At 41.3% G+C, this 22,682-nt stretch overlaps 1 protein-coding gene across 3 annotated transcripts; it reads left to right on the top strand.

The window, feature by feature from the left end:
* Nucleotides 1-1,324: 1,324 nt before the first annotated feature.
* LOC127775539 (NAC domain-containing protein 75-like) lies at nt 1,325-8,619 on the top strand. Of its 3 annotated transcripts, none has more exons than XM_052301796.1 (6): nt 1,325-1,778; nt 1,916-2,096; nt 2,861-3,504; nt 5,205-5,471; nt 5,907-6,028; nt 7,772-8,619. In XM_052301796.1, exons 1-5 carry the CDS (start codon nt 1,632-1,634, stop codon nt 5,991-5,993), a joined length of 1,326 nt encoding a protein of 441 aa, XP_052157756.1. In that variant the 5' UTR covers nt 1,325-1,631; the 3' UTR covers nt 5,994-6,028; nt 7,772-8,619. The 3 variants fall into 3 exon arrangements, with proteins under 3 accessions (XP_052157756.1, XP_052157755.1, XP_052157754.1); XM_052301795.1 differs by having other exon boundaries at nt 1,330-1,778; nt 5,921-6,028; XM_052301794.1 differs by having other exon boundaries at nt 1,331-1,778; nt 5,918-6,028.
* Nucleotides 8,620-22,682: the final 14,063 nt, after the last annotated feature.

Raw genomic sequence — 22,682 nt, 5'->3', positions numbered from 1 at the left:
CTCATTCCTTATTGTGTAAAAAAATATTTAGTAACTTTGGAAGGGGTTTTACCTTTCATCTTTCTGGTGTAAAAAATTTATCTGGTAACTTTGGAAGAGCTGAGAGTAATTTGTTTACATTGAGACAAAATAGGGGAGGGACGGGGAGGCCAAGGATATATATGGAGGGGAGTTTCCAACCAACGAGTGGGGGAGAGAACAGGAGCAAAGAGGATGGAGGGGAGGATAGGGACGAAATGAACGTTTGCGTAAAGGTGACTGAGAGTAATTCTTTTACATAAGGGGAGAGTCGAAGAGGACGAAGAACAGGGAGAGAAGGACTGTTGGGCGACTGTGAGGCACGCTAGTTGTTAAGTAGTGCGTGTCATGCTGTTTAGCGGTACTGAGTTTAATACTTTTTTTTTGTTTTTCTTTTTGGACAATATACTAGTAAGAACGCGTGATTGTGCAGGGGTTTTTAAATTATGTTTCCAACGCTTTTCAATACTTATATTATTCTGTTTTACTGTGATTTACAAATGTAATTTTTTTCTTGGTTTCAAAACTCGTCCAAAATTGGGTTGTTTTTTGGAGTTATGCATTGCATATGCCAATTAATAATGAATAACCAGAAAGTAAGGAGTTAGAAGTTACTACACTATGTGGCGGTTTTTTAATATGTGACGCAAAAATAATAGATACAATGGCTGAATTTTTCGATTCAATTTTTGTGTTTTTTTCTGTAAATTCTAAGTCTAGCAAATAAAAACCTGAATTTGTGGTAAATTAAAGCAGGAAATTTTGATTGAAACACTATGCTAGTTCTACAATATGTGTTGAATACACATCCTAAAAATAGCAAACAAAATGCAACACATATTTCAACATTACTATAGTATCAACTGGATTAATTTTGCATTTACTAGAGAGTCAGCAAGAGATAGAGAGAGATAGAGAGAGAGAGAGACCGAGCAATATGTAGCAGTAGGGTTTGCAATTCCTGTTCAAAATTTCCGATCTACCCCCTAGGCACACAACTATTTCTTCCAAAAAAATGTCTTTTTTCTTTTCAATTTTGGTTAGTTTAGTAAAATAAATTCAAACTCGGTCAAAATTTGTTCAAATTTATCCCTTCTTTTCCCAAAATAGTAAAAAATTAAAACCCAGGAGCAGCAGCAGCTAGCATAGGTGTAGACATGTCTGTGTGTCCCTTTCTCTCTCAAGGGATAGGTGGAGCTAAGCTAGAGAGAGAGAGAGAGAGAGAGAGGGGAAGGCTAGATAGAGGGACAGCTCGGTCTGGCGTATGTCCAAAGGTGTTTCGTGTGTGCCTGGAGAACCTTTTCCTTTCTATCTCTTCCCTTCCTTCAGTTAAAGCCATATCAAACACATGGAATTCCGGTCTCCAAATCTTTATTAATTGCTTCCTCAAAACCCCCTCTTGCCCCCTCTCTCTCTTCCCTTTCCTCTCTCCTCTTCCTCTTCTTCTTCTACCTCCCTCTCCCTCCCCATGTGAGTGATCCTGCTACATGTTACATGTGATCATGCACAGGTAGGTGAGCTCTAGCCCCTGATCAAGGAGGTGCAAGCTTCTACTGCCATCTTTTCGGCGAGAAGGAGATCGAGGAAGAAGATCAGAAGCTCAGGTAGCCGCCATGGATGGTGTGGTAGCAGAAGATCAAGCAGGCGGCGGCGGCGGCGGTCACCGCCGCCTCATCGGATCGAGGATCGAGGAGCACCGCAAGTACATGTCGGAGGAGAGCTGCTGCCCGAGGTGCGGCCACAAGATCGACCGGAAGCTGGTACGCGTGTGTGTATCATACTTTGTTAATTAACCATGTTTAATTAATAGTTTGCTATATATGAGTGTTGTTTGTGTGTCTGAATTCTGAATTTTGTTGGAGTTGTTGATGCCTGAATTTTTCGTGTGTCTGTGAAGGACTGGGTGGGGCTACCGGCCGGTGTGAAGTTCGATCCGACGGATCAGGAGCTGATTGAGCATCTCGAGGCGAAAGTCCGGCCCGGCGGCGAGGCGGCGGCGCACCCGCTCATCGACGAGTTCATACCCACCATTGAAGGGGAGGATGGAATCTGCTACACCCACCCTGAGAAATTGCCAGGTTAATATGTGCAATTGATTAATCAAGTTCAGTTCTTCAAAAGGATGTTTAATTGTTGTTGTTGTTTTTTTTTTTTTGTGTTTTGGAGGTTTGCACTTTCTGTTTCTTTTACTTGCTTCAGTTTTTTCCACCATTTCTTTCTTCGGTTTCTTTTTCCCTTTCTGTTTCGGTTCATATCTTCTCCTCTCCTTGTATCTCGCATTTCTAGAATTGTTTTAAATGATACTTGATAGCTAAGCATGCATACTCCCCACACACACCAAAAAAAAAGAGAGAAAATAAATGGCATCAATGGTAGATTTAATTTGCAAGTGTGTAATGCACTGTAGGAATCTAGCTTGTGCAAGAAGGGAAACAGTGGTACACCAAATCTTCCAGTACATGTACTGCATGTATAGCTAGTCAATCAATGTGTTGTTGTTGTGGCAGCACATCTCACACACTCTCTCTAAAAATTTGAAAAACACCATCTCTCTCTCTCTATCTATCTCTAGAAGAGAGAATGAAATGTGACATGAGATCTTTCCCAGCCCCTGCACATCTTCCAAAGTTAGGTTTTGTCCTCCTCCCAAGGTTGTTATATCCTCCAAACAGCCAATGGCTTAATTGACCATTGCATCATCACTCAAATCCTTTTTTCCCTTTTCTTTTCTTTTCTTTTTCTTTTTTTTTCAAAAGAGAAACAGACAGTAGCTAGCTAGCTAGCTAACCAGACATGGAAAAAAATGGCGGGCACTTGCTGACGTGTGCTTCCATCCATGCAGGTGTCAGCAAGGACGGCCTGAGCAGGCACTTCTTCCACCGCCCATCCAAGGCCTACACCACCGGCACCCGCAAGCGCCGCAAGATCCAGCCGCCGGCGGCCGCCGCCTCGTCGAGCGGCGGCGGTGGCAACGCGTCGTCGTCGTCGTCGGCGTCGGCGGCGGCGGCGGTGGCGCGCCATGGCCATCAGCAGCAGCAGCAGCAGCAGAGGAGCGAGACGCGGTGGCACAAGACCGGGAAGACGCGGGCGGTGGTGGGCGGTGGGCGTCAGCGCGGGTGCAAGAAGATCCTGGTGCTCTACACCAACTTCGGGAAGCACCGCAAGCCGGAGAAGACCAACTGGGTGATGCACCAGTACCACCTCGGCGAGGCCGAGGAGGAGCGCGACGGCGAGCTCGTCGTCTCCAAGATCTTCTACCAGACGCAGCCCAGGCAGTGCGCCGCCGCCGACGCCGCCGCCACCGCCTCCGCCTCGGCTGTAGATAGGAGGACAACGTCGGGGAGGGACCGTGCGGCGGCGGCTGCCGCCGCAGCTGCAGCGGCGGCGCCAATGGCTTCCGCTAACGTCAGCGTGGCCGCATTCCACGGCGGCGCCGCCGGCATTGATGAATTCAGCTTCGCGCAGTTCAGGAGTAGCTTCGAGGAGGTGAGTGATCGATCAGTCCCTTGTTAATTAGAGATTTAGAGTTTAGCAGTTGCTAATTTGGGGATTTTGATGATTCCTTACACAGTAAAAGTAATACTCCCTTCGTCCTCTCGGAATAAAATTTATTTCTTAGGATGAATCTAGACAAGTGCAGTGCTGGTTCAGATTCATCTCCAAAAGTTATTTCTTTTTAGGACTGCCTACTTACCTTTTGACGCTTGCATACTATAGGGTTTAAAATATCGATCGAACAGCTTAAAAGACGAAGGGGGAATTTCGGTAAATATCTTGAAGGAGTAATTAAGATAGAACTTATGAAAATGAAATGAAATTTGTAAGAGATAAACTAAAGTGAAATTAAATTAATTCATCAAAACACATGAAATTATAATGAAACATGTAGAAAATACTGAATTCGCTTATGATTGCATTTAAATTCAGCATTTTATACCAAATCAGTTCAAGCCATTAGTGAATGGGACAAGATTTATAGTAACCGCCGAGATCTTTCCCCTTTATTTCTGGACCATTGGATGTTCAACCTCTAACGTACGGTCGAGATTAAGTTGATGAAGAAACATAAATATGAAAGTATCTAAGAGGAAAATAACATACATGAACACACGAACCTCTGTATATATATCTCGCAATAAAATTTTCGATATATGTACCATGAAATATAATAATTTCACATATATTTGTCCTAGACTTTGAATATTGGTCAGATGGTGGGACTATTTTGTCGTTTTGTATATATTGACTTTTTACATATGGGGACAATTGAGAAATCGAATTCGCATATATTTCTATTAGTTATTGGACCACTATAAATAATGCAATTAATGTTTTCTTTCATTGTATGTAGGTTGCTTGTAGAAGAAGGTTTCCTTTTTCTTGGTCAGTGAAATGTAGGTAGGAATAGGATGAGATGTTTTTGTTTGGGAGGGTACAGTCATTGGGATGACAAGGCTAATTTTCTGTGCGCGTCCGGATCAATCTGACCTTACAATATGGTAGGATGAGAAAAGATTTCTTCAGGTGAACAGTACTTGCTTAGCTCTGAGATCTTACCTAAATTGATAGATGTATCTGACCTATATGCAGAATTGAAGTAAGACATGGTCTTGTCATACAATTAAATATCAGTTGAAATTAGGAACAAAATCACTAACATAAACAGGACTAGGGACACATATAGACTTTCAGGAACGATCTTGAATCTGGTAGTTATATGTACCTGGTAGACAATCTGAATAGCATCAATGCTGTACTTAATTGGGACATATATATATATATATACACATAGTAGTATAATACAATAAATTTTGTGCACACAGCAAGCAACCCTAATTAATTGCATGATCTGCATATACTACTCACCCATGTAAGCGTGCTATGATGAATCTAACAGCAAAAACTAATGAACAAAGAGAAAACCTCTAGGTTATCAATTAATTTACTTCGCTTTCCAAATTGGCTCACCTTCCCCTATCTACCAAAAAAAAAAAACTGACAGATATAATAAATTAATTAATCCATCAGAATTTCAGGTGTGATGATGGTCGTGCAGCACAAACCTAATTAATTTATATATCCAAGTATATATAACTGATTAATTCCTACATGTATTTACTTACTATATATTTGCAAGTAATTAATTTACATGTTGAATTAATAAATTATTAATCTAAACTACACAGGCGGGAATGGGAGCGTCGTCGTCGGATCACCAAAGTGCTATGGTTGATCAGCGGCGGCAGCAGCAGCAGCACGACGACGACGAGCACGACCACCGGCGCGGCGGCGGCGGCCACCACTACGTCGGGCAGCAGCAGAGCGTCGCGGCGACGTTCCACGTCGTCAGCTCGCCGGCGGACCCCATAGCCAGGCTGATGTCGCCGCCGCCGGCTCACCAGGGCACCGTCATGCTCCGGCAGCCGGAGCCGCCGTATATTTACCATAACCAGGTACACGATCGTAGTAGCTCGCTAAAAATAACGTCGTTTTGGACTTTTCAAATACAAATTTGACTAATAATTTAATTCTCTTTGGTTATACATTTGAAAAGGTTATACAAGTGTGATATATATTGCGAAAGAATTTGTTATGATAAACTTAGCTAGCTATATAATTTTTATATGCTTAAGACGAGTGACTTTACCGTGGTGTCTACTGGTAATATTCTAAATCTTACAACATAATTCTTGTGATCATTGGGACGTAGTAATAGATTCGAAATTAGCACGTACTACACTTCTTTTGGCATTGTAGCCCTTGTATTAAGCCACGTACGTCATGATATATATCCGTATACTTCTATTAATTATTAATTAGTATTGTGTATATATAGTAATTGACTGTCAATTAGTCCTATTAATTAATTGTTTGTTCTGATTTGTGAGAAAATGATCAGCAGGAGGATGAACGGCCACACCAACCGCGAAAGTTTGATGGGAGGTCGACCTCTGGTTCTGGACTGGAGGAGGTGATCATGGGCTGCACCTCAAGGAGGTCCAAAGGAGGGGTACGTAACCATATATTTCACGTATATATACATATCTCTCTCTCTCTCTCACACACACACACAGACTGCAGATACATACTCTGATTTTATATGCTTTACATCCATCTCATGTACGGTTGCACATCCAACAACTTGTTTGATCGTAGCTAGTGGCATTCACGTTTAACACGGTGCTTAGATTTATCTGATATAGTTAGCTACTCCCTCCATCCCAAAACACAATAACTATATATGTATCTGGATAGAGATTTATCTAGATAGATACATATATAGCTAAAATATGTTTTATTTTGGAATGGTGGTAGTATTACTACAGCTATTTAAGAATGTATATATAGTTGTGTTCTAATTTTAGGAATAAGCACAAGAAAAGTATAAAATGTATTTTTTTCTAATAATAATAATAATAATAATAATAATAATAATAATAATAATAATAATAATATCATTTCTAGCTATGTGTACGTGTTGTACATGAGTGGAGTTTTCTTTTTATTAATATACAAAGGGTGATTTTACGGTCCTTGAGTTAGTATAGAGTATCCACATTTTTTGTTACTCCCCCGGGCTGATAATACTTGTCGTTTTAGACAAGGGTAAGGTCAAACTTTAGAATCTTTGATTATAAATCATTTTTAAAATATTTGTCTTTCAAATATGGTGACTACATGTATAGATTAGTCTTAAAAAGTACTTTAATAAAATCATATATTGTTAACACTTTTATACATATTACAACAGAAAATAATGGTCAAAGTTGTTTTTTTGGAGACCGTGCATGCTCTTGTCCAAAACGACAAGTATTATCAACTGGAAGGGAGTATTAATTTGTGTTAGCTCCTGATGCACTACAAAAGTACGGAGAGACACCACAATTTACACCATAATGTGGTACTTTTCTGTACCTCTAAAGAAAGTAGTAAAAAAACTATTGTGTGCAAATAATATACACCTTTAATTAGCATGTAAACATGTAACTGCACATGAATTTTTTTTGCTTAATTTGTAGTGAATTTATAGCTAGCTAGTTACTATTTCTATAACTCTTGAAGATGAATTTATAATGGTGGGAGAGGGTAGGGTTGGAAAAGCCATCAACCCGGGTTTTATTCAACGTGCATACTTTTTTTTTTTAAAAAAAACCAACATTGTTTTATTCAACCTGACATTTCACATATAGCATCAGGGAACGTGCATACTTTTTTAAAAAAAACCAACATTGTTTTATTCAACCCGACACTTCTATCTAGCTGTTCCTTGTGCTATTTTTCATATGGCAGAAGCTAGTTTTTCGTCATAAAATATTCCATTCAGTTATACAAAACAATGTGGATTTGGAAACTTATGCATTTGGCTAGCGGTTTGTATTATAATATAATTGTAAAGTTGTAACGCCTAGCGTGATTATGTTATTTGGATGAAATTTATGTGAGAAAATATAATGGGGAAATGTAGCTTTGTCATTTATGATGGCATTTTTTTCCATGCCTGCATAGAAATATTTCACAACCATAATGCATTCATATTTTTTCCCCGGAAAGTTGAGTGTCCTAATTTTGTTCATGGTGAAAAATGCATTATTTTATTATTTGATATCTAAGGCACATTATATTTAGTTGGGCGACCAAGTACAAGATTATGTGTGTTTCTCTTTTTGTCTTTTAAATAATATAACATATAGCCTCTTGCATCTGGGTAAACACTCTTTAATTAATCTTTTTTTAACTGTTTTTTTCTCTCCAGGAAACATCAGGTGGTAAGGATGGCACAGAATGGCAGTACCCATCCTTCTGGCCATCTGACAGCCAGGATCATCATGGGTAAAAGAGCAACGTATCTAGCTGCACCTTGAGTATGAGTAGTAGCCAATCTCGGTGAGGCAACCAAAAGCAAAACAAGAACCCTGACAACATCATTACTACCATGATAGGAGCAGCATACATGCACTATATACACTCCTACAAGACTAAAAGCTCACCAGCTTAGCACATAGGATAGGAGGCAGGAGTGGCTTCCAAGAAACACACAAAAGGCAAAGTTTGCAACAAAATCCAACCCCCTAACTTTTATCCCCCCCTTCTCCCTCTATCTCTCTCTTCCTCCTCCTCCTACTTCATCTTTCTCTTCACCCAATGTGTCTGGATAACGAGATGGAAGTTTCATTTGAGTGCTCAAATTTACATGTCTAAAGAGACAAAGATGATATTGAAGCAAAGCAAAAGGGAGAGACAGAAAAAAGAAAAAGGAGAGGAAAAACAAAGGTGACATCACAAGGAAGGTCAGTTAACCGTCGGTTGCTCGCGCGGATTGATGCGAAATCATCACCGCGATCATTGTTTACCGACACCTTTCCGACAAAGTGATTGAATGTTAGTCTAATAATCAGGAGTATTGATAAATATTTTATTACTTTTGTTGTATTGATTTGATTGGTTAATATTAATTGTACACCATTACCCTTTTCCTTTTGTCTTATACTGAGAAAAGAAGCTAACATGTTGGAAAAAGAATGAAAGGGTCAATTTGTAAAGATGGCACAAGTTCTCATTTGATTGGTCCATTTGTTTCTACAGATTTGAATTTTTTATAGTTTCTCAAGATACACATTTACCAAGAAATATTCCATGAACAAGGAAACTCTAAAGATTTCTAGGTATGCATGGGTAGCTTTAGTTCCAAAATCTTCCTTTTTCCTAAGGAATATCTTTAATTGGTTCCAAAAACTCCTCAGTGGCATGCATGAGGAGGGAATAAATGTTTCCATATTCTTCTGTGATTCTGTCACATGCAAAAGAAGAGAGCTAGCTAGGCGCAAAGAAAAGCTTGTCATATCTCTTGCTATAAACGAAAAGCTTGATCTTACCCTCTTACTCCTTCTGTACCTCTTTCCTCTATTGCTTTTGATTTCTTTTTTTTTCTTTCAAAAAGATTTTAATTGGACCATGGGCAACGTTAAAATTGCTCTCTCTGCATGTGTTTAGTATTTTGCATTCTGGCATCTTGTCAGAATCGAAGTTGCTGGAGAATTTCCCAGTGTGTAGTGGAGGGAGAATATGATGAGCATGGCAATGCATGGATGAACCTGATACTGCCCTTTTCAGATTCCTCCAAACTGAGATTAATGTGAATGTGAATGAAATGTAATCACCTTTTAATATCAGTACCACTTCTTCACGGCGAGAGATATGACAGGTTGTACACGCATTTGGCGTACGTAAATATTGCATAAATGACACTGATTAATTTCTTTTAGTTTTAGTTCGAACAAATACGCAGTGCAAACAGTTAAATGTGTGGCATTAGGGGTGCGGAGTACGTAAGTCGGTCTTAACTGAACACAAACGGTCCAGACAGTTCTTTTTTTAAAAAAAAAAAATTGTTCTATGAAAATAGGAAACCGAAGTTGTCAATAGAAAATCATGAACTGTGATAGTTTGGTAAATCGAACTGTCGGTTTGGCGGCGAAACCAGCATGTAGCAATAATGCTGCAATTGCATGCATCATGAGGAAATCTGTTGGAGAGAGGCAACAATGAGGGAGACCACTAGGGGCGGACCCAGGCCCGGAGCAACATGGGCATGTTCGGCCGCTTGGGACATTCGGCCCATGGAGCAATGTAAATTTGTATTGGGCTGAAATTCTAATGGGGCGGCATGGGCCTTGGCCCATTATGTGTTCACCCCTAGAGACCGCAGTGGCTTATCGGGCTATGATCCAATGTTCTCTTTATCCTCTTTGTCTTGATTTGGTTTGTGCTATTTTGAAATCATCGGGCACATATGTAAATCATTGGATTCTTAAAAGTTCGGGTTACCTGTGGTAGCAGTTTGAAGAGTTGAGTAAAAGTCAGTCTGTGCAAATGATAATCAATCTAATTAAGAAACAACGATCAATGGTTCGGTTATTTCGAGCTCGGTATTGGTTTTCGGTCTTCATTTTCTTTACCTGCTCCTATCTGGTACTCTACCGGTCAATTTGTTTTATCTTTCCTAGCACGATTAATTAAATGATATATCATATCTTGAAATTAATTCACATTAATTGTGAGCTCGGTGTGGTGCTATATTAGGAAAAAAATGACAATGGTTATCAGTACAATTAATGGAAAATGGACAGTGTTGGCTACACGCAGGTCATAGGATGCACAAAAGGTGCTAGTAAGCCACAAGACAAGGGAGGTGTGCTTTAGATCTATGTTAAATTGTTGAATATTTAATTAAAAGGCGGTATAATGAGGAGTTGTTTTTTAGTTTAAAAACCATGACAGTACGTAGTTTGAATGTTCTAATTGGCTTCTGGATTTGATTCTTTATCTCACGATTTGAAGTTAATAATAGTATGAACTCAATGCTTTTGAGTCCAAGAGGATATATTATACATATTTTAAACCAACTTTGACAACAGGGGACCCCTCTCCGTCGGTGATCCCTCTACAAGCGAAAAAAAGGTGGCTCCTTCATTTTTCTTCGGCCGACCACTTTCCTGCCATCGGCGACGGGGGAGAGGGGATCTAAGTAGTCGGGCTTTTCGCGTAGTATGGTTTTTTCGCTTTGTTTTCTCCTTTCTTTTGGTGCTTTTGTGTAGTGTAAGAGTTCGCTTGCATTGCATTTCTCTTGTCCTAGTAACTTTCTATGTATTCCTACCGAATCCATATGTGGGAGCTTTGGGTATGCCATGGACGCCCCAAACTATGTAAGACAGGCTTGCTTCACAGGAGGTTGCGTTGGTCGTCCCGTTCATCTCCGATGAGACAACCACAAGAATGTGAGCCTCCTTCGCCACCGGTGGTGGATATTTAGGGAGAAGCTAAGTTTTCATCGTTTTGTCATAGAAGCTTCAGCCTCCAAGTGGAGGCCCTTTTCGGGTATGTTTCTTGGCTCTTTCATTTGCAGCTAGTGTTTGGTTCCTTCGTCATCGTTATTGCCATAGATCTAGCTTGCAACCTGGTGGAGAAGAGAAGGATTTGGTTGCTTCTAGTTTCTTAGAAGTGTCCTTCCTAGCAAATTTCAGGAGCTTATATTAATTTGGCCATCTTCAAGGGGCCTTTTGCAAAACTTCTTATACTAGCGGTTGACTCTCCGCCGAGGATAGCTAATGTCATATGTACCTAGTTATCTATAATCAGTTTTTTTAAGAAAAAAGAATTTATTATTATTATTTGAATAAGAGCTAGCTTTTCCAAAGTCAATTTGAAACTTCAATTTCTTTAGGCTAGTACTGTTCCAATTAGTTATGTATTGTATTACTAGCTAAATGCCCTTGCTTTGCTATGGATAAAAGGAAATAAATAAAAGCATTTTTTTCATGATTATGTTACCCACCTTTTTTTTTGCTACAAGGAACACCGACCTCAATTTAATTTTATACGTGGCTATCTATTCAGATCAAGTTATGTGATATTAAGAAGTTTAAGGGGTAATGTGTAAAACCATAATAGGAGAGGGGTGGTAGATTTACTGCTATCACCATTATAATCTTTTTAAAGGAGTATAAATACGATCGTTTTGACATGCAATTCTTTTAATAATTGGTAGTCGATTCTTTAAAACAATACCCAGAATAAATTCCATTATCTCTAAAAAAAATCAGGTTCTTTATTTTCTGAGGTATCCTTTCGATCCCAAGTTCACAAATGGTACCAATGCTCAATAGTTCTCGAGAAAAGAAAATATAAGAGCGAGGTACGGTGTAGGAGATATCAGCAGGAGTAGCACCTGAAGGGTGTGATTAGTTACGGCTTTTGTTTGTGAGATATGCGCAATGTAATTAATTAATATGCTCGTTCCAACCAAAGGTTCAAAATTTCGATGTGAAATATCTGAAATCCCCAAAATTTTGGATATACAAATGGGCCAAACAAGGACTTGTTCGTATGAAAAATTTGTGACTACCACTACTAGAATGAAATTTACTACTAACTAGCAAAATGCCTATGCGTTACACCGGATAAAGACACGTCTGAACTATTTACATGAAGAAAATGAGTGGACACGTACTATGCATAAAAAAAATTGAAACTCATGTTCCGAATCGCGACATGTAGAAATTTTATTTTCTTATAATATGTATAATGTAATTGTTGAATATACTCATGAAGAAAATGCGTGAAGTTGAACCAACGACACATCCGAATAGCAACATACAGAAACTATATTTTTAATGTAATTGTGGAAATATTCTTATGCGTTGCTATGTGAAAAAAAGTGTGGACTTGAACTGATGACACGTCTAAATCGTGGCACGTAAAAATCATAGAAACCAATGTAATTGTTTTTTTTATAAGGGAGTATTGTTTTCATTTATAAATCACATGAGGTCAAATATATACCTAATAACACCACTAAAAAGACACATAGATGACGGTACTATAAGTGTCGAAACAGTTAAAATCGTCACATGTACAACTTTTCCCACCTATGTAGAGGTGGAAAAATACAGAATCGGCACATTTCAGAAATTATAGTGCTAGTTTTAAACAAAACCGACACATATACTATAAATACTGGGTTTTTTAAAAAAGAAAATGACACAAAAAAAAACTGAGATGAGCCAAATGCATCCCGTCCTTGTCCATACTCGCTCCCCACCCTACACAAAATCTCTCTCACTCTCCCCCGCCCCTCCTCTCCCTCCGCCCCTTCATGCTTCGCTCGCCATCTCCTCCTCTCCCTCTCGCCTCCCTCTTGCAGCGGATACGGTGGCGGTAGCGGCATCGGCGACGGATTATTTTTCCTACAACTTGTGAGTCAATGTCAAAATTTAAGTTTTAAAATTCAATTTTGAAGTGGATTGTATGGTATTTTCAATGTAGTTTCTCGTTAGAATTGAACTTTTAAGTCATTAAGGAGACATATAAAAGTTTTACCCATAAATTATTTTTTATCAGTAATAAGCTATTTGGTATACCAATCGATGAGGTGGGAAGCACCCATTCATGGGGTATATTTCTTTGTAAAATGACTTTGCGTTTATATCAACGATTTTTTTTGAAACACTTTAGTGTGACAATAATCATATGTGGCTTGTATAATAATCAAAAAAGTATTTTTATTTTGGACAATTATTGCACTCTAGATTTGTATGATATAAATGATGCCCCTGACACGTTAGTGTAATGATTATAACATGAGATGAACAAATGGTGAGTTTCTCAATCATTTTCACACAAGAGGCAATGGATGAAAATTTGTTCGATTAAAAAAAATGTATTTAAACACAAAATTTGTTACAGGACATCGAAAGATTGTGGTTTTATTTGTTGTGAGACACCTGAAGAACGCATGTCTATTCATGGGCACATAAAAACATTGTAATTAGTTGTTTAATACCCGACGCATTATTTTATTATTTTATAAAAGATAAGTTTGTCCTTGAGAACAACCACAGCCACCACCTCCTCATCATAGCCGTGGCCACTACCACAGCCATGCTACTCCTTCTGCTCCTGCTGACTATCGTGCTCCACCTTTGGAACCACCGCTGCCATCCCACTCTCCCGTTATTGCTGCCACCGGACCGCTAGCTCCGCAGATACTCCCATCTTACGGTCCGCCGTGTCACGAGCGGGTTCTGCCCATCCAGTCTTGGCCGCGGCGCCACCTCGCAGGTCAACCTCGCCATCTTTCCCTGACATGTCGCTCACCGCTGTGAGGTTCCTCAACTGGCCTAGGCGGCTCGCCGTCATATGCGACGTGGCATGCACGACGCCGTGCCATACGGCTGAGGCGATCGCTTTGATCGACACTAAGAACCTCGCTGCACGTCTCGTGCACATCTTAGTAATAATTATCCTATCCTATGCGTGAAATGAGTCAGAGGCCCACGATAGCTCCACCGCTAGTTTCTATTGCCGCTAGTGTCTCTAATACGTAGTCTCGTGGAAAATTTTAATTTTTTTACAATCGATAACTTTTATCTCAAACAAATATTAACGTACAAGTATTTTAATTGTCTGTATTTTATATTATTTAACGGTTTCTTTTACCCGTAACAAAGCACATATATTTTACTAGTAATAATAAAATAAAATATTACTTATCTGTAAAGTAGGTACGTGTATGTCAAAAAATAATTTGTTTTCAGCGAAATTCAATCTTGTGGTTACCACAATATAGAGCACAATGGCACTTGACTGTAATTATCTAAAGTCTCAAGCACGTACACTATCGACCAGCAAAAATATCTAGACTGTCGCTCCCTCTTTTTTCCTCTCTCTTCCCGTCTTTCTCCGCCTCTCTCCCTCCTCACTTTCTCCGTTTATTCCTCTCCCTCAACGATGCCGGTCGATCCACCACATCGTCGCCGGCCTATCCACAACATCGTCGCCGGCCTTCTTTTTTTCCCTCGAGTTGCTGGCCAGATCCACGATGCCATCACCACGGAGGTCCTCCTGGAGGGCGAAGACGTGGTCCTGGAGGATGCAGCGATGGTATTCGGAGGCGAGCAGCTTGAGGCGGAGAGAGTGGTCGGAGACAGGAGGCCGAGCGAGTCACGGATGGATTCACCTCGCTCGCCATCTCGCCTCCCTCCCGCGGTAGATCTGGCATCGATGGCGGCATCGGCGGCAGCCACGGGTGGATCCGGCGGTGGTGGCGGCGGATGAGGACGGATCCGGCGGCGGCGGCTCCCTCCGCCCCCTCTCACCTCCCTCCTATGGTGGATCTGACGGCGGGGGCGGCGACCGCGTGTGGATCCGGCGGCGGTGGCGCCGGCTGAGAGTGGATCGGGTGGCAGCAGCTCCTCCCACAGCGGATCCGAGGGCAGCGGCTCCTCTCGCAGTTATCCGGTGGCTGCTGCTCCCCCCTCCCCGGAGTGGTGGCCGGCGGCTGCTTCCCTCCCTTGTGTGTTGGCAGCAACTCCCCGCCCCCCCCCCCCCCCCCGTCCCTAGCTGCCCCTCACCTCCCCGACGTGGAGCCGACGGTGGTTTGATTTTTGATTTGTGAATATTTTGAGGATTTTGTGATTTGGAATGTTGATATAGTAACCACAGTAAGACGGCGGTTTGATTTGGGATGTTGATTCTGTGGAGATTCTTGATTTTGATTTGGGATTGCAATTGAGTAATTTTGTGATTCATGTATTTTGGGAATTGAGGGCAATGGGATTTGGAGCAGTCTACTCGATTAGCCGATTGATCGACTATTTTTTCACTCCAATGCCGATTGATTAAATTTGTTGTTTTTAATTTTTTTCGGCTTCTTTCGAGTCGGCTTGGGAAATTTTTTTTTTTTTTTGCAAGACGGACTCGGATTCAAACACGGACGACGGACAAAACAATCGATCGGAAGCATTATGTGACGACAAGGAAAAATCTAAATATTTATATTAGTTATAGATATTTTGTGTTTAGTCAACTTTTTGTCATGGACGTCTTGTTGGGCCTGAAGCAGACATAACAGGCCAGAGTCTTGGGTTCAATTTATCATGGCCCAAAGATAAATAGGCCGTCGATCTATACATAAATAGAATAAGTTTACTTTAGTTCCTTTATCTGAACATCGAGTTTGGACATCCTCAAACCACAATACCATATTAACGCGCGCCCCAACTTATAAAACCGGATTAACCATGGTAGTATCATACCCGGTTTTAGTTGATGTAACAAGCTGAGTCCAATTTGTTAGAGTAGGATTTTGCTTAGATTATTCTGTCATCGTAGTTTTGTCGCTAGTTCGTTTTGTGGAATCCTAATTTGTGAGATTCATCTTATATTCATAATATATTCGATTGCATTTTCTACTCTTTTACTTGTGTTCTCGATTCGCTTGTAGGAGATAGCTTTATTGGCGAGGCCAACCGTATTTCGGCTTAGGTGATAACCAACAGAGGGGTTGTGTAGTAATTGCGAGGGGTTCAGTCATCTTGATTGGAGCCTTTGGATCGTCAACGTCGAGTCTCCACAATCGACTTATCAGTATCTAACAGAAGATCGAGACCCTAGTCCTCATCACATGAGGACCAACCGCGCCACGGCGAGCGGCTACTGGAAGGCCACCGGCAAGGACAAGGAGATCTTCCATGGCCACAGCGTCCAGCTCCTCTCCCGGCGGCCGCGTGCCGCCCTTCTCCCATCATCTGTCGCCCTGAAGATGAGAAAGAGAGAGGAAGAGAGGTGGAGAGCGGAGGAAGAAAGAATTGCTCACTAACATATGGGGCCCGCGTGGTCACACGCTAACTCAACTCTCCATGTCAGCTAAAACCAGACATGACAGTGCTCTAGGATCTCTATTAATCTGGTTTTATAAGTTAGAGGACACATTATATCTATATTGTGGTTCGAGGATATGATCCAAACTCAATGTCAAAGATGAAGGATGTAAAGTGAACTTATTCCTGCTCCAAATTCAGTAGGCATCGCAAAGGCCATAGAGAAGTGACCTGAATAATACAGGAGAGGAGGCAAAGAAACAGGAGTGACACACCATAGCAGCATTTAGCTTCTGCTAGCAGCCAACATGTGCGTGTCAGTGGGACTGTGCGTTACCCGTACCCTGAAGGATTTGTTTTCTTCAAGTCTCTAAGATAATAGCGTGTGTTTTTTTTAAGACTCCAAATATATACATTAAAAGTTAATACCAGAGTACATAATCAGAAAACTCAGTTCCATGTTACATTGCCATGTAATATTTTGCACAAGGCATCGAGCCATCCTTTCAAAAGGAGAAAGCTGAAATTTGAAAAACAAACTTCCAGATCTAACAACACTACAGTGGAAGATGAGCTCGTCGGGGACCCGCGGCAATGTCACGACGAGAATATCTATGGGCCTTTTCTGATGTGCTCACCGCTTGATCCCAGCGATCTTTTCGGCTGTCTCCATGGATTTGGCACTTTTTAAGATTTGTTGTTGAGTCATAGATTTTTTTGGGAGCTTCACCAGACTCAAACAAAGATTGACATGGAAGTTTTCATTGAATTTGTGGAGCACTAACCGCAATCCCGCTGATTGGAATCTTGCAGACGGTCGATGCTCAACCCGAACGATGACCTCGACATGTTCACTGCATATGTGTGCGTGGGTAGTGGATGTAACCGTGCAAGTATGGAGTGTGTTCGTATACGTCCTGTTTTTTACCCTTAAAAAAAAGCAGCCAACACACTTCGATCGACCAGCGAATCCTAAAAACAATAAATCAAGCAAGTTTCAAAAAGAAAAAAAAACAAATCAAGTGGCTTTTCAGATCAACGTACATGATCATTGCAGTTTTCATTCAGAGGTTCATTAACGAAATTAACGTGGTGTCCGAAACGATGTGGATTAAGCACTAACAGAGAGTTCCGTCAGACGTCAGTCGTCATGCATGCATGACAAGGTAACTGTAGCTCTGCAGAACAGCTGATCTCTTATCCCTAATCATTCTTACTTAACTACTAGAAGTTTATTGTTCTGCAACCATGAATTGGATACCTCATCGATTGATCGATCTCTCCTAATGTCAGCCCCTGTCTGACTGAAATGAGTGCCTTCAGAGATACTCACAGCTTCGGAATAATCAGGGGGATCGGCAGCTTTTCTTTCTTCTTTTGAACAGGATAATAGCAATTACCAACTCCCAAATTGTAAAAAATAATAATAATAATAATAATAAAAGCTTTATTGAACTCAACCAATTACATCAAGATGATACAACCGTAGTGAGAACACTCCCAATCTCTACATAACTTTTATGCACATAGCCAAAAGACAAATTCACACTAGAAAAAGTGGAAGAAACGATGCATAGGAAGGTTTAAGGGCCACCAATCCGTAGATTAAATTGTTATGTATGTTCCTAGGTAAAAAACTCCCTAACTATCCACTCCAATTACAGACTAGCCATTGCAACTAAATCCCGTAAGCATGACTTCTGAAGGATAGCCCAAGAACAGAGCAATAAATGATCAATGACTTTTTCTTATAGAAAAATGACATCATTCTTAAATAGCCATAACGAGCAACACGTAGCAGTAGCTGCTAGCAGGACAAAAGGTCTCATATCGTTGGACGCTCATAAAAGTCAACTCCTAAAAAAATGAGAAACGCTACGTGGTGGACTTAGGTTTGAGGCCACATGGATTAATGACCACACTGAAAGAGCAAGGTGGCATTGAAAGAATATGTCGGAGGGTGAACTTCTCAAGCGGGGGACAATGAGACCTTCATTGTTAGTTCGGCCGGGGGCAATGCGTGAGATTCGAGAACTCGGTGAGAAGGTGATGTAAAGGGGGTTGGACCCCTCAGGAACAGTGAGACAGAAAGGGTTTATACAGGTTCGGGCCGCTGAGAAGCGTAATACCCTACTTCTGTGCTTGGTTGATCAATTAAGGATTGTAGGTGCTCGGCTTGTTGAGAGACAAGCGTGAATTAGCCAAAGAATCGATCTCTCCTTCCTCACTAGGCTTGGACCTCCTTTTATATCTCAAGGGGCTGCCACATGGGCTTAGAAGTCTGCTTAGGGCAGAGGGCGGATAATCACATTAAAAGCATGTCTTGTTGCTTGCCTTAGAAGTTACTTGCACGCCCGCCGCGGCGTGGGGCCCGTCAAATCCATCCGGCTGACACGAGGGATGCACATGTCATTCATTATTTAATGAATGAAGACTTTTGGGTCCTTACTTGCGCCGAGAAACAGAAAACTTTGCTCTGGTCGGGTTAGACGAATCGACTCTGGCTGTAACGAGAGGCTAAACAACCTCTCATCATCATGACGTGGCAGGTCAGGCGGCACGCCGTCTGACATGGATCCAGTGCGCAAGCATACTACCCTGGTCATATCAGTCATTCGATCAGTCACAGACCGGTCATAGACTGGTCACAGTCCGGTCAGGCACACCACGCGCTGCATTTAATGCGGCGTGGCGTGCTCGCTCACGTTGCCTTAAATGCGGTTAGGTGGGTGCTGGGGGCGCCCATCTAACCCCATACACGCGGCACCGCGCGGAGGGGGTCGGGGTGGCCCGACCCCCAAGCACGGAGGGGGCAGCCGTCGCCTTGCCTCGGGCCCGACCCCCCCTCGGGGGAGTGCCACGTGGCTACCGGGGGCAGCCTCCTCCCTATGGTCTTGATACCCCCGGGTCCATATCACCGACAGAATAAGTACTTGATTGCCTCTTCTTTGTGATAAAAACAACATATCTTGCTACCTTGCCAATTATATTAACAAGATTATCCTTTGTTAATACTACAACGCGGCTATAAGTACGTATCAAAGAAAAATCTTGACTTTTAGTAGGGTTTTAGTTTCCATAGTTGCTTATTGAGATTGGAAATACCGCTATATACTAAGCAAGATAATGAGGTTTAACCAAGAACCTCCCGTTTGGTGTGTGATTCCAACGAAATTCATCCTGCTCATGTAATAGCACAATATGTTCCACGCCACTAATTTGAGCCTATAAGATCCTTTATCTATGAAAAATTTGGGGGAGGGGGGTTTGTTTGGAACACATTTGAAACGATCGCCTGTTTATGCCTAACAATATTGTATAGGCAAGGATATTGTTCCCACAAGCTCATGTTTTTTAACCATTTATCTTCCCAAAATCTTATTTGAGGGAATGAGGATCCCCTGACTTTGTGCAGTTTGCAGTTGTGCCACTGACATGTGGGTCATACCAAAGTGGGGCCCACATGTCAGTGGCACAACTGCAAACTGCACAAAGTCAGGGGATCTATTTCCAATTTGAGGGTCATTCTTAATTGTGAAGGACCCATGAGGAAGAAAATCATGACCTTCATAAGATTAGCCCAGAAGTACAAATCCCCAACTTTTCATCGGACTTGAGCAATTTTTTTTGAAGCAAATGACGGCATGAGATCTGCCGGATATATTAGGAGAATGAGCAAATACAAAGTCTTAAGGTGACCACTACAAGCAGTGGTACTTTTTAAATTACAGGCAAAGAAGAAACAACTTTCGCAAGGCACAAACCTTTAGGTTTGGTGTAAGATCTGCATAAGATCTATATTTTCTTTAACCATAAAAGCTACTTGTGTGGCACTAAGATGTTTTTGCTAAAAAATTCTTCTGTTACGTTCAAGCCACACATGCCACCAGGTTGTTAGAAGGGCTCCTATTAGCTTCTTTCTTTTGTTTCCTTGAAATGAAACTACTAAAGATTCCCACCAATCTGAGATGTTATGATGCACAAGGTGATTTGGAACTTGTGAGAAATTTAGCCACAAGCAAACCTGGTTCCAGACTAAGATAGTGAAACTACATTCCTTTGCTAAATGATTTGCATCTTCAAAAGCTTCTGTGCAGAGACTGCATATCCAATCACATGGCCAATGCCTTAATAAAAGGTTTTCCGCTGTGAAGGTTCTTTGATGTAGGATCAGCCAACCGAAGAAACGGTGTTTTGGTTCAATTTCAGCTTTCCAAAGTGGCATAAAGTTTTTGTTTACAACAGAGCCTTGGAACTGAATTTCATAAGCGCTTTTTGCTGTGTACTCCCCATGTTGGGTTCATTTCCAGGCTATGTTATCTAGAGAGTTACAGAGTAAGTTGATCTCTTGCAGCTGGGATCCCAAGAAGACTAATTCATTGATGCCTTCAATCGAGGTGATCATCCTTAAAGAAGTGATCCAGTGGTTGTTTTGCATCTCTAGAGCTACACAATTTGCTTTTCTTTTTGCTAATCTGAAAATATTTGGTGCCAAGTCTTTAGGAGCCCTTCCCTGTAGCCAGTTGTCTGACCAAAACTTGCATTTCATTCCATTTCCAAGAGAGATCTGTGTGCTTGCCCTGAACAGAATTCTGTCCATCTCGTCACATGGAATTTCCATGTTAATCCATGGCTTATGTTCATCTTTCCATTCATACCAAAGCCAACGGAGTCGAAGAGCCCGTGCGAATTTCTCCAAATTGAGGATTCCAAGTCCTCCAAGAGATCTGGGTTTGCAAACAGAGGACCAGTTGAGGAGGCAGCTGCCCCCACTAACATTTTCAGGGTCTTTTCCTTTCCAAAGAAAAGCTCGTCTAAATCTATCAATTCGCTTGTAAAGCCATTTATTTTGTTGTAGAATCGTTAAGTGGTAAATTGGGGTTGAGGACAAAGTATTTTTGACCAACACTTCTCTGCCAGCCGAAGTGAAGAATCGACCTTGCCAACCAGGTATCCTTGATCCCACTTTATCCACCAAAGGCTGAAGTTCTACTTTTCTTAATTTTCTTGTGTGCAAAGGGAGACCAAGGTATTTACATGAGATGTTTGAAACTCTGCCTGGGAAGATGGATAGACAGTCATCAAGATTGATCTCATTATAGCTAATCGGGTATATCTCTGTTTTTTCCATGTTTGTGTAAAGACCACTGGCTTCTGCAAAAACAAAGAGAATACCACGAAGAACTAGCATCTCGTCTCGATTTGGCTTTATGAAAAGGGTAACATCATCCGCGTAAAGAGAACATCTGAAACGTCTTTGTCTTTGGAGACTTGACAGAAGTCCAGACTCTTCAGCCTTTAAAAACAATTTATGTAAAGGTTCCATTGCAAGAATAAAAAACATGGGGGAGAGGGGGTCTCCCTGACGGAGCCCTCTTGCATGTTCTATTACCTGCCCTGGGGTGCCATTCAGGAGAATTGCCGAGGAGGAGGTACCCAATAAGTTAGAAATCCAATTACACCATTTCTGACCAAAACCGAAGTTTTGTAGGACCTCTAGCAGATATGGCCAATTAACTGAGTCAAAGGCTTTCGAAATGTCAACTTTAAGGAAAAAAGTTGGCTTTTTTGCTCTATGGCATGCTTTGATCATGTTTTGGACGAACATGACATTGTCGTGAATTGCTCTTTTTCCTAATAAACGCACTTTGACTTTGAGAGACCAAATCTCCTAGCTTAGGTGCAAGCCTGTTAGCTAGCAGTTTGGCAATTATCTTTGCAAAGCTATGAATTAGGCTTATCGGTCGAAAATCTTCCACTTTCGAAGCATCAGTCTTTTTGGGAATGAGACAAATATGTGCCGAGTTTAGGTCCTGTAGCCTTGAGTATCCCAAATCTCCAAAGAAAGTTACTGCCTGCAACATATCTGTTTTAATTATATCCTAGGCCTGCTTGAAAAAAGCCCCAATGAAACCATCCGGGCTAGGGGCTTTTTCCAAGGGTAGATCAGAAATGACAGATTTAAGTTCTTCAGTGAAAGGCTCATCAAGGTCTGAGAGATCTAAAGAAGGTATGTTGAGGGCAGCCCAGTTTAGTCGTTGATTTCTGGGGCTAAAAGAACCTAGTTTTTGAGTGAAGTATCGCTTCACTTCTTCTTCTTTCTGGTTTTTTGTGACAACAATACCACTCGGTGTTTGGAGGAGCAGGATGTGGTTTTTTCTCTTTCTACCGTTCGCCTTGATTTGGAAGAATTTTGAATTGACATCTCCATGTTTTAGCCATGTGATCCTGGCTCTTTGTCTTAAGCGAATTCTCTCCATAGCTGCCAGGCCAAGCACTCTTACTTTCAAAAATTTTTGAAGACACTGTTCTTCATCCGACAAAACTCTATCCTCTTGAGCAACATCTAATTGAAAGATTACTTCATTCGCAATTGCCAGCTGCAATCTCGTGTCTCCTATTTTGGTTGATTTCCATCTTCTGAGATCTCTTGCAAGCCTTCTTAGCTTTAAATTAATTCGTGCAAAAGGATTGGTGGTCTATAAAGATCTGTTCCAGGACTCCTCT

This window comes from Oryza glaberrima, chromosome 6 (assembly GCF_000147395.1).
Source record: "Oryza glaberrima chromosome 6, OglaRS2, whole genome shotgun sequence".
Classification (NCBI taxonomy): domain Eukaryota; kingdom Viridiplantae; phylum Streptophyta; class Magnoliopsida; order Poales; family Poaceae; genus Oryza; species Oryza glaberrima.
Note: the sequence above shows the minus strand (reverse complement) of the source record. Positions and strands in the feature narration are given on the sequence as shown.

Excerpts from the sequence above, each read along its gene's own strand:
- LOC127775539 (XM_052301794.1), top strand. The coding sequence starts at position 1,632 with ATGGATGGTGTGGTAGCAGAAGATCAAGCAGGCGGCGGCGGCGGCGGT. Across the intron at positions 1,779-1,915 it reads ACAAGATCGACCGGAAGCTG|GACTGGGTGGGGCTACCGGC; the intron begins GTACGCGTGTGT and ends GTGTCTGTGAAG. Across the intron at positions 5,472-5,917 it reads CGTATATTTACCATAACCAG|CAGGAGGATGAACGGCCACA; the intron begins GTACACGATCGT and ends GAAAATGATCAG.